General features: G+C 42.1%; 1 protein-coding gene across 12 annotated transcripts in view; it reads left to right on the top strand.

The window, feature by feature from the left end:
* The window catches only part of LOC143279662 (tyrosine-protein phosphatase Lar-like), a 342,687-nt gene that overhangs the window by 173,580 nt on the left and 156,607 nt on the right, over nucleotides 1-12,500 (top strand). For 11 of the 12 annotated variants that reach the window (XM_076583704.1, XM_076583705.1, XM_076583702.1 and 8 more), the window contains 2 exons: nucleotides 1,005-1,061; nucleotides 5,226-5,534. In XM_076583704.1, coding sequence (XP_076439819.1) covers nucleotides 1,005-1,061; nucleotides 5,226-5,534 — 366 coding nt within the window. The remainder of the gene's footprint in view (nucleotides 1-1,004; nucleotides 1,062-5,225; nucleotides 5,535-12,500) is intronic. The other variant, XM_076583713.1, reaches the window with a different exon arrangement.

A 12,500-nucleotide genomic window follows, 5' to 3' on the forward strand; every position in this document is an offset into this window, starting at 1 on the left:
ACAAAAGAGATGCTGACTTAGGGAACCTTAAGTCGGTTGACTCGTGAGAAATTCTTTCTTTTCCTTTTTGCAGATTTGTATGTGCAGCAAATGCTGAGAAAGCTGTGTTGACATGTATGTGAATTATGTATGTTGTGCATTGTTAACGTTCAGTTTGTTCAGATGACATGACATGACAGTGGAGACTGCAGTGCTTCCATATAGAATTTCTCTTTGTAACCATTCTGGTTGTGATATAGTTCTGCCCAGTTACTGAAGCTAATGGCTGAAGGACTGCTGTCAGAAGACCCTTAAGTGCTACAAAGTCTCTCCTTTTCATTGGAAAGCTTGGAGAAGCACCTCTTGAATAATGGTCATGGCTAAATTGAATGCTTTTTGAGTGGCTGGGGGCCAGGGAAGTGTTTTTTGGGGTGAGGGGAGAGGAGGGTGTCTGTCACTTGAGATTCTGGCTCTTTTGGCTGTTTTAGCTAGCATTAGCTTCAGAAGCGGGCCCACCTGAAACCCATAATTTTAAAGCTTGTAAATTGCTGAAGGAGAGGGGGACTGGGGGATGGGGGTGGGGGTTTCTCTCCTTTCATTTTTGTCATTTAGGTAATGTCAGTGCTTCAGCACACACTTAGAGGGTAGCTTGTTTCTTCACTGAAATACACACTGTTGGGGGATTGTAGACAAACATTCAAACAAAAACAACAACAATAAATACATTTTTCAAAGTAAAAAAGAGCTCTGGATCTGAAGCTTGAAATTGATAATAAATACATTATTTCAAACCTCTTCTTGAGGAAATTGATAATAAATACATTATTTCAAACCTCTTCTTGAGGAAATTGATAATAAATACATTATTTCAAACCTCTTCTTGAGGCAGCACAAGTTTTAGAATTCTGGGTGATGGTTTGTACTGGTTAAGAAAAAAACTTCTTTCATTCAACAATGTATAACACTCTCTATATTTTGCAACTGGAAGGATTGATTAAATGCAGCGACCCTTTTGCTCCCAACAGGCCCGGAGAACAGTCAGAATTTGACAATGCAATTCCACTACATCACGTTTGTACAGAGTAAGTCACTGGAGCAGTGCAGAAAACAAAGACTTTGTCATTGATACTGCTGTATGACTTGTCACTTTGTAAACATTTTTTTGTGAACGGGAACATTTTGTCACACTTCTCCACATTTTCAAAACTTATCCTTTAAAAAAGAAAGAAATTGAACATTCACAGTCATTCATAATGGTTACTCATTATCCAACTGTTTGTATACATACATACTTGTATATATACATACAGTAGTTATATGTGTGTATTTATATATATATATATATATATATATATATATATATATATATATATATATATATATATATAATTATATATACATGTATTTTTTTCATTTTATGAATCTTGCATAGTTAGTGTTAGCATTTCATCATTTCTAATGCAGTAACTGATTTCCATGTGAATATTAACTGATTACTATATGACAAAATTATATGCATCTTGAAGTGCACATTTGAGGACTAATTTGAGTATTTACGGAATGTGTTTTTATCAGGAATACAATGCTACTTGCTATATTTGTTATAATGGTTCAAAGATAATTTCTTTTCTGTAGAGGGTGCAGTAGCTCAAGATACGGATGTCACCTTTGAAAAGCGTGATCACGTAGAGTTGGAAATTGATTCATGATTAAGAACATAGAGTTGGAAATTGATTCACAGTTTAGAACAAAAACAAAAAAACTCCCCAAAATTAAAAACCAAACAAAAAAAGAAGAAAGAAAGAAAGAAAAAAGAACAGAAAGCACACATAGAGAAGAGAGAGTACTGTATCCAGCACAAGTTCACCACCAGTAACCAGTAGTAATAGTTTTGAACGTTTTATGGAATCGCTCTTTCAGAAATTTCAAGTGAAGAAGTTGCAGGGATGTTAATGGTATCAAAGGCATGATAATGTCAAATAATAGTTTTAGTAGTAGAGAGCTAACTGAATCTGTTACCTGGGCATCAGTTATTTTGTGAACAATTTCTAACCAATAGCTTTGTGATGTTCACTTTTTCCCCCCAGTAATTGTGGTTCTGAAGTGAAGGAATTTGAAACTTATGACACAGTTGTCCAGAACTACAATATATATTCCACAGGAAAACTGCATGATTTTCCACAGTATTAGTGTTGTATCAAACTGGGATTCACACAGAAATGAAGCCATTGTGTGTTGGTCTCACACTGTTTTATTTGAATTTTGTAAAATTGAAATAAAATCAGCAGTTGACACCCAGATCAGTTATGAAACGGAGTGTGGGGGGAAATTGATCTTTCTTTTACTTCTGGACAATTCTTCTTCTGCTATGTCAGCACAGTTTTCATCTCCCAACTTCTCAACTCTGCCTTTCTTTTTGTATTTTGTTTGACGAGACAGCAGCAACAAACGATTTGAAAGATCAAAACCAAGTGTCCAGTTCAAAATGCCCTGTAGATAGGATTTGCTGGCAGGGAGTGCATGGATGCATCACAAGTAGTTTGGGGGCTTTGTTTGAGAACCTTCATAACTGTCCTCCATTTTCAGCCTCTCTCTCTCTCTCTCTCTCTCTCTCTCTGCTGCGGTCTTTGTGGTAATCCAGGTCAGAGTGACCCCCACTACTGTCACATCCCAGACAGCTTGTGTCTCGGACAAAGTCTTGTCAACTTTTTTGTACTGCCTCAGTCTGCATTATGACCATCCATACTTGAGCATCTATACATAAATGAAATGATGTCTTGACTGCCATGTTTGAATTGTATTCAGAATGATTCTACTGAACCATGATCATTGATTCACACATTCTGTGGAAGTTCAATTAAGTATTTTGGTACAGGTCTACAGTGCATAGTAGTTACCAAGAAAGAGGAATGACCATGATGGTACAGTAAACAAGAAAGTGTGCTGTGGACACTGTGCAAGAAGATGAGCAGATAATGTATATATCACGTCTACATGCTTATTGTTGATATTAGAGCTTCAGATCAGTTTGAAGTTGAAGAATGTCATGAGACTAGATAATGTCAGGGGGGTGGGGGTGGGGGGGGGGGCAGTAAGAAAGAAACATTTCTGAAAATAATGTGAAATAGTACATGAGTGATGTTTCTTGTACACCACAAGGTGGTTGCTAGGATAGGATGAGGGATGAGGAAGGGGAAGAGAGGAAGAAGAAGAGAAAGAAAATTGGTGACAGAAATATTAACAAGGAGCTTGGGAAGAAGAGGTGGAGAGTGATTGAAGTTCCACACAAGATTTCATTTTCATCATGGCATCCAACAGTCTTAAGTTTGTTGTTATTCCCTGCACACCAACCCCGAGTCTTGTGGCCCTGAATGTTGCCTGTCCTTCCTGTACCCACTGACTCTTTGGCCTCAACCTTGTCATCATTCTATTTAGATGGCTGTTGGCTCACAGCGAACACAAAATGAAATAGTGAAACTAATAAAGGCAAACTGTATGACAAGTGGTGATTATGGGTATACTGTTAGCTGACAGCAAATACAAAATTAGATAGATAGGACAAACAAAGGCAAACTGTCTGGTGAGCGATAGATTGTTTGAAAGGGTCACACTTTGTGCAGAAGTGGGTTTGTTGCATGCAGAAGCAGTAATGTAGTCAGTCTCAGGTGCTTTCAGTCAAGTCTCAAGTGGTTACAAGAGAATGTACTGACCAGTACAAAATCCTGGGGGGCTTGTGAGCCTTCACCTGTCACTGGTTTTTCCTGTTCTTCATTCTGATGTGCAGCCTGACATTGTGTATGAAGAGACTTTTTGCCAGAAACAACCCGAAATGGAATGATGATGACCTCTTGTATGTTTTGTGTTTCAGCCCCATGGTTACATAATACATGTATCAATCTTCCCACTTAGTTTTGCAGATGTGCCCTTTATCCCATTACCTTTGGTGTTTCCTGCCTGAAGCTTCTGTATCTTCTGTGTGCTTCATGGCATGTTGTCTTTTGGCATGCTTCCGGCTGCCATACTTGCTTATTACTTAGTTCTTATTGTCATAATACCAGAAGAATTTGTGTTGAAAACAAGCGGTGATAATGATATGCTGTTAGTTTTAAACAGTGTTAGTTACAATGTGTGAAAGATTTGTTTGCTGTACTATTGTGGATTCAGCTGTTTCTCCTCTGACTGTTGTTGTGGAAAGATGAAATGGTGTCGTCATTATCAAATCAGTCCCAGTTGTTGTGATCCTGTCCTAACTCTGTCATTTCCCTTACAGTTGACCTGGATTGCATCTTTTCATAATCGGTGTGCATGTGCCTTTCCTGTCAGTGTGTCAGCTTTGTTTCCAGTCCATCAGATATGTGTGGATTGACGTATACATCAGGACCGAGCCTTCTTCTAACCTCTCAGTCCACAACACCCACCCAGCTTTTTCACTCCCATGTGGTTTTGTTTTTCTCTTTTCTCCCCAAATCTGTGTTGATACCTCCTCATTTATCTCAGTTCGCTGCCCCATGCTGTTAGATTGCAAAATTGAAGGTGTTGCACAACATTATATCTGATTTGACCATGAAACTGACACCACAGTGTATATTTGGTGCAACGATTAGAGTGATGGACTGCACATACTGCATTTTTAATGAAACGTGAACACAGCTGAGTGGCGACTTGAACAGCATGTAATGAACAAATCCTTGGCTGTGTAAAGTCATTGACAAGGTTCAAGATGATAAATCTGGCCCCTTAGTGAATGTTGACATTTGGGGCAGTTTTGAGTAGGATGGCTGTTGTTTGAATGATGCTGTTTAGCCCTGAATCTAGATGAGCCAAGGGAATTGATGATAAGGGGCAGTGATTTCTTTTCTTTCCCTCTCTGTTGTACCCAGCATTTTCTTTTTTCATGCTATAATCCCCCCCCATATAGGCATGTTGTTGATTTTATTTTTCATTTTTCATAATAAACTTGTATTTCATTTTTAGTAAGTTGTGCTTCCATCCTCAAGCAGAACAGGTATTGCAGTGTAAAGATTGCAGCACTTTGCTTTAGTTCATCAGCTTCCAGCCTTGTTGTGTTTTTCCCTTGCCAGTCATCACCCTTTTCGTTCCATACTGTTACATCATGTCACTGTTTCCACACTGTCACATCATCTCACTAAAGTCATCCAGTGATTTGACACCCCCACCAAGGAATGAAACTAATCCCCGCTCCCCCCGTCCCCCCTCCCTTTCCCCCCTCCGGCTTGTGGTTGCAGGTCCCCCCAAGATAACGTTGGCCCCCAAGAGCATGAAGGTGGCGGAGGAAGGCGTGGCCAGCTTCTTCTGCAAGGCGTCGGGCAACCCGGCGCCCTCGTTCCACTGGGAGCGGAAGGGCAAGCGGCTCAACGACCGCCGCAGCCGCTACGAGATCATCGACATGCCGCACATGTCGGTGCTGCGCATCAAGTCGGTGCGGGCCAAGCGGGAGAACGACATCACCTTCACCTGTGTGGCCGACAACGGGCTGGGCGAGGCCAGGGCTAACGCCACGCTGCACGTGTACAAGAAGGACGAGTCGGGCGTGGGTAAGGTTCCCCCCCCCCCCCCCCTTCCTCTCCTAACCTCCGTCCTTTCACCTCCCTCCCTCCTCTTCCCGCTGTCCTCCTTACATGCTCTGTCTTTTAGGGACCTGTTGTTGTTTCCCACCACTTGGCCGTACTGTATGAATACCACTTGAGGTGTAGGATTACTTTTCCACGCTATCCATCCGTACGTACCCTCACCAAGGACCCTGTATAGGGTCTTAGCCCGTCTGTTCTGCCCCGGTTGTAAAAAGTATCGCCCTCCCTTATCCTGTTTCCCGCTAGTCACCAGGGCATGTATTGTTAAAGAGTTTGACTATGTTTTCTGGGGCATGGGGTTGGAAGAGATGGTTAACACTGATGTTTGGCGATGGTTGAGGATTATGGCTGGGTTGCCGTTGAGTGATTCTGTGGTGGTTGAACAGTGGCTGAAGATCGAGTTGTTGTGGAATGAATAAGATAAAAATTGGGAGGGATTCCCGGGAATGTTCAGTGGTTGATGAGGGGTAGGGTGGGTGGGGGGGGGGGGGGGGGTGCTGAATGAGTCTTGGTTCAGTCAGATGAGAATGGGACAGGTGGTTGTGATTGATGATCTTATCAGGGTAACGTTTCTTTCATGAATACCGTCCAGAAATGTGCTGGGAGATGAGAAAGATATTGGGGACAACAATGATGCTGGTTTTCATTCTAAAAGATGTTCCTGGTGGTTTCGTTGTTGTTGTTGTTACTTGTGGTTTATGCTGTTTATCTCTTCTTGTTGAGAGACGTCATCTTCATCATTTTAATTTTCTTGTTGAGAGACGTCATCTTCATCATTTTAATTTTCTTGTTGAGAGACGTCATCTTCATCATTTTAATTTTCTTCATCACTTCATTCCTTCTCTTTGTGCCCCACAGTGATGTGTCTGTATGTCTGCCAGTCACTGTGTGTGTGTGTGTGTGTGTGTGAAGGTGAGGGCAAGGGAGAGCGAGGCTGTGCAGTGTATCTTCCATTTCCCGATGCCATGCAATGACAACACAGTAGATGTTAGTGTAAACTTGTACAAGTTTGTAATTGTGCACACCTGAGACACACCCTCCTTCCCTTCTCTTTCCCCTACCTCTTCTTCCATTCCTGTTTCCTCCCCGCCCCATGCCCCTCCTCTCTCTCTCTCTGCCGACTTCTCCCTACGTTGCCTTCGTCCTTCCCACATCCCCGTCTTCTCTTCATCTACACACCCCTGTCCTTCACCTTATTATGTTGTTTTTTTAATCATACATTATCATCCCCTCTGTGTGCATGTGTGCGCGCGCGTGTTAGTGTGGGTTCGTTCCTTTATTGAAACTTTTGGCTTTTGAGTGTTACTTGACGGGAATAATGAGAAGAAATAAAAAGGTCCGTGCATTGTAAACATGGCTATTTGTCACTGTCAAAACGAGACAGGTTTTTAAAAAAACAGAAGGGGGAAAGAACAAACACAAGAAGGAAGTAGAGAAAGGTCGTAGATGGAAGGGGAAAAAATCCAGCGAAGTGTCAATATGAATATTTTACAGGCTGGAGTTTTGCGCAGGAACGCTGACTGACACACTTCTTGCAGGCTTCTGTGTCACCCATTCCAGAACCGCGCAAGCTCGGCGACGTCAGAACTGACTTTGACGTCACAGAGCCGCCAAGACAGCCCTCCCCCTTCCCCCCTCCTCCTGCCAGGCTTGCAATGGAAAGTTTGTTGTGTCGTGTCATCCGTGCGCTGCAGACAATAAGGCAACGTAATGATCAATGGAAAAGACAGTTGAGAGGGCCGCTTATCTGCTGAAGATGTGGTGCAGTCTTTTAGCGTCCGTGTATTGCCATCCCCTCCACCCACGCCCCATTTATCTGCCCAGCACAGCTATTGCCATTTTGTGGGGATGGGGAGGAGGAAAAAAAAAGATTATTTTTGACGGCAGCGGGCAGTTATAGATTGGTGTGTGTGTGTGTATGTGTGTGTGTGTGTGTGTGTTCCTCTTGAGTAGGTTACATTTTCTCTTGAACGTCATCACCACGAATTCATGTCTACGCATCACGTCATAACAACAAAATGTCAGCTCACCACACATTTAGCAGTTGCATTACATACATATAAAATACTCAAAACCACAAATAATGGCACTGCATCTTTTTCAATGTCACACCAAAAATATAACACCCTCAGTTTTGCCCATCAAGTTTAAAAGAAATGTTTTACAATACAATTTGATGATAGTTTGAGCGCTTGCTTTCCCATTTTACAAACGCCGTCATATAAAATATTTCAGTCGCTTGCAAGAGCAAATTATATGGTTTTATTACTTTGTATATTTTGCATACTATTTGTGGTTGCCCCTACTGTGTTAAAAAAAAAAAATCAGATTTAAGTTGGCAGATTTTTAAACATACCCATTAACTTGTAAGTCTCGCAAAATATAGCATAAGTGAGCTGTACGCGATTCACTTCGACACCCGTCTGTTTGTCAGTTTGCATCGCCCACGTTGAAACGGAGGAGAACATTTTGTGTATTTGTGTCAACTTTCTAATCTTGTTCCATCGATTCTTTCGAAACCTGATAACGTAAATGCGCGGGTGTTTGGAACACGCTTTCTCTCCCCCCCCCCCCCCCCCTCTCTCTCTCTCTCTCTCTCTCTCCCTTTCTCACACACACCCCCAATGCGTACGGGCACCACTTCTCTCCCCCTTGCGCCTCCATATTTCTTGTGTAGGTGTACATAAACACGAATAGGCAGTTTTGAATCTTGTAATAAGATTTTAATGCGCGCGCGCACACACACACACACACACACACACACACACACACACACACACACACACACACACACACACACACACACACACACACACACACACACACACACACACACACAGAGTCACAGTCAATCACACACAGCAACCCACTGCACGAACTATGAATATGATACACAGCATAATTATATCCTTTTCCCAAGGGACCGTGGCCAGTCGGTGTGCATACATGTATACGTGTGTCCCGTGGCTGTGTGGTGTGCATGTGGAACTGGATGCTGTGGCTGTGCAGGCTGTCATGAATACGTTGAGCAGGCAGGCAGGCAGGCAGGCATTCAGAGATACACAATCAGATCGATAGCTGGTCGAGAGCCGCAGATTGTTTTTTTTTCCCTCCCACATTGTTGGAATGCCAGTGTTGAGGGAGGGAGGCAGCGAGGAAAGGATGGAGAGAGAGAGAGAGAGAGAGAGATTTGAAGAGTGGGGCGCGGGTAAAAGAGCGTGAGAGAGAAGGTATTGAGGATGTTGGGGGTAAAAGAACGTGTGTGTGTGTGTGTTTAGAGAGAGGGTTGGTTGTGGTGGGGTGCGTCGTTGAGAGAGAGAGAGGGTGTTGTGTGTGTGGGATTTGTTAAGAGAGAGAACGGAGGGGTTGGGGGTCTGTTTCAGTGAGAGGAAGAATGTTGTTGAGAGAAAGGAAAAGACCGGGAGTGTTGTTGAGAGAGAGAGAGAGCGCTACGCATTTGCTTGATTTAGATTGACAGATTCGACGGAAGTTGAAGCTGAAGAAGGCTATATGTACAAGTTTAGTTACACCCGGTTGACACGGTCGATTCAATTTCTCTTTTATGTTCATTCTAGTTTTATAGTTTTTAAAGTTGATATGAAAATTGAGTATTTTGTTGAACTAATAACATGTAGAGCCAAGTACAAGTACTTTTAAACGTTGTACGAAGTGAAGAGGACTTCACTTTGAGAAAAGTCAAGACTGGAAATTTTTGCGTTTCATCAATTCAAGGGTATCAACTCTCATGGTTTATTATTTTTAACTGTGAATTCCGACTGATTCTATGGATATCTTTATGGCAGTTTGGGGCATAATCCAGTAAGTGATGAGGCGTTCACAAATCTTTCTCTGAATAAATATTTAACGGTCTCCTTCTCCAACTTTCCATCACATGTTATCGTGTATTGTCGATTGAGTATAGGATTGAACGGGCAGGTCAACAACTTGAAACAAAATGGCGTCGTTCGCGTTCGCGAAGAATATGAGCACGCACTTTGAATATGTATAAATTATGTGTATGCAATTGATTTTTGCCCATGACCTTCAGGGCTCAGCCAATAGATCTATAAAGTCCACTCGTCATATTGATTTTAGTATTTTCCGAAAAAGACCACATGGGCGAATGAACATAGTGATAGCCCTGTACACTGAGAGTAAAACACATAAGCTTTTTATGTATTGAGTATATTTTTTAAATGTAATGTTTAAGATGAGAAAGATCAGTTTAAAGCAAATTAAGTCCCCTAGCATTAATCACAGATTAATTTCCTTTTTTTACTATCAGCACCAGAACGTTTGCAAAATAAATATAACTTCCATGATTAGCAAAAGAAGTTCCTGTTTGAACATAAAATGATAAAAATGACTGCTCTTGTTGTTGTGTCAGAATATCAGATCAAAGTGCCAAGTTTAGAGAATTAAAAAAAATAAAAAAAATAAAAAATAACAGTAAATGCAGTTTGCATATATAATTTGGCTTCTTTTAAAAAAATATTTTTGTGCCCATCCCAGAGGTGCAATATTGTTTTAAACAAGATGACTGGAAACAACTGAATTTTTCCTATTTCAATGCCTAATTTGGTGTCAACTGACAAAGTATTTGCAGAGAAAATGGCAATGTTAAAGTTTACCACGGACACAGAGAGAGAGAGAGAACTGAACACCGGGTTAAAATATAGACTCACTTTGTTTACACAAGTGAGTCAAAAATGTGATAACTTGTGACAATGTGAAATGAGGAGCCGATACGGGCGTTGCTGCACAAACGTACTGAGTGGCTTGCCTGGGTCACGAAAGAGACGCTTCTGTGAAAACATTCCGTCGATAGTCTGACCTAAAAATAGCGTGCCGTGTAGGATCTGTGAACTTCAAAGTCTTACATGATTTACAAAACCTGACCCAGTAAACTCTCTGGGTTTATTGGTTAGTTTTTCGTCTTGTGCAGTTCTGTACTGTGAATGTGAAAACAATATTTTTAGTTTCAGACTGGAGGTGGCCATTAAATTTCTCGCGTTGGCATGACGGAGATGCTGCGTGTACTTTTACGTAGGACGAAGTCGAACATTGGTAATGATCCAGTGTGTGTGTGTGTGTGTGTGTGTGTGTGTGTGCCAGTGTGTGTGTGTGTGTGTGTGTGTGTGTGTGTGTGTGCCAGTGTGTGTAGAGAAACCCAGTTCTCTGTCTTGGAGAGATGGGATTTGAAACACGCCCCCTCCCTCCTCTGTCGTAATGTCACACCCAACCAATGTTTTGCGTGGTCTGGAAAAAACAACAACATGAAACAAAGAAGTTTGTTGTTTAGTTACAACGCATTTTGTCTTTTAAGTATGTCGTTTAGTTACAACGCATTTTGTCTTTTAAGTATGTCGTTTAGTTACAACGCATTTTGTCTTTTAAGTATGTCGTTTAGTTACAACGCATTTTGTCTTTTAAGTTTGTCGTTTAGTTACAACGCATTTTGTCTTTTAAGTTTGTCGTTTAGTTAAACGCATTTTGTCTTTTAAGTTTGTCGTTCAGACGCAACGCTTTTTTTTTTTTTTTTTTTTTTTTTTTGTCTCTCTCTCTTTTTCAGTGGATTATTCATGTATTTATTTCTTCATTGTATAGTTTATTGTTGAGTAAAGAACTGATATAGACGGTGTGGGGTGGGGGTAGAAATGTCCGATATATTCACCATTTACGGTGAGCACGGAGAAGAGGAACACACTGCACACAATGGGGCGAGCCAGTGCGAACGTGTCATGAATTAGTGATGTTGTAGTCCCACAGATTCACATGGTGTCCAGTTAGCTTGAGGGACAGGACGGGTGACGCGGCTACTGTGTTATTAAGCTTGGCGAATTTACTGTCCAGCTTTGAGAAAAAAAAAGACCGGGCATGCTATTCACCACATGCTTCATTTACACGGCAGCACACTGCGGGCTGAACCGTGTTTGGTGTGTGGTGTGTGTGTGTGTGTGTGTGTGTGTGGTGTGTGTGTGTGTGGTCATTGCTCTGACAGCCACAGAGCTGGACGGTGAAAATCAATAACGCTGCCAGACGTGGGAGATAAGGAAGGTTGGGAAAAGAAAAAAAAAAGAAGGGAAAGAAAAACAGAAAAAAAGAAAGGACCAGGTACTGAAGAAGAAGAAGTAAAGGGCTGGAATATTGTAGAGAACGAACAGACTGAAGGGAGGAGAAGAATGCAAGATGTGGATCCCGGGCGTGTTGGTGTGTGTGTGTGTGTGTGTGTGGTGTTGAGGGGGTAGGGGTACGGAGGGCTGATTGGGGGGAAGAGATTTGTTGGGGGTGTGGTGTGTGTGGAGAAAGGGTGGGGGGTGGTGGAGGGGGTGGCCAAATCAAAGGATGTGATGTGTGGGCAGAAGAAAAAGGAGGATTGGGGGCGAGGGGAGGGGTGTTGTTAAATCTCTGGCTGTGGAAGTGGGAGGTCTGTCGTTCACGGTCGTGTCGTTAAGAGCAAAGGTGATGAGTTTTGTTTTTTTTTCGTAATATGACCCATTGTGGAATAAGGTTTATTTCAAACTTGTTTTCAAAGAACGTAGAAGTGTGTGTGTCTGTGTCTGTGTGTGTGTGTGTGTGTGTGTGTGTGTGTGTGTGTGTGCGGACAGAGGGAGCATGGAGGAGGTTAATGTTATGAGGCAATAGGAAGAGATCGATAACAAATTTGGAGGAGGAAAGTAGTGTTTCTGTGTGTGTGTGTGTGTGTGTGTGCGCGCGCGCGTGCGCGATCGTTCGTGAATGGTTGCCAGCGAACGAGTGAGAGATAGAAAGATGGAGACAGACGAGAGACAGAAAGAGAAAGAGGATGGAGACAGACGATAGACAGAAAGAGAAATATGGAGACAGACGAGAGACAGAAAGAGAAATATGGAGACAGACGAGAGACAGAAAGAGAAATATGGAGACAGACGATAGACAGAAAGAGGATGG

This window comes from Babylonia areolata, chromosome 3, assembly GCF_041734735.1.
Source record: "Babylonia areolata isolate BAREFJ2019XMU chromosome 3, ASM4173473v1, whole genome shotgun sequence".
NCBI lineage: Eukaryota > Metazoa > Mollusca > Gastropoda > Neogastropoda > Buccinidae > Babylonia > Babylonia areolata.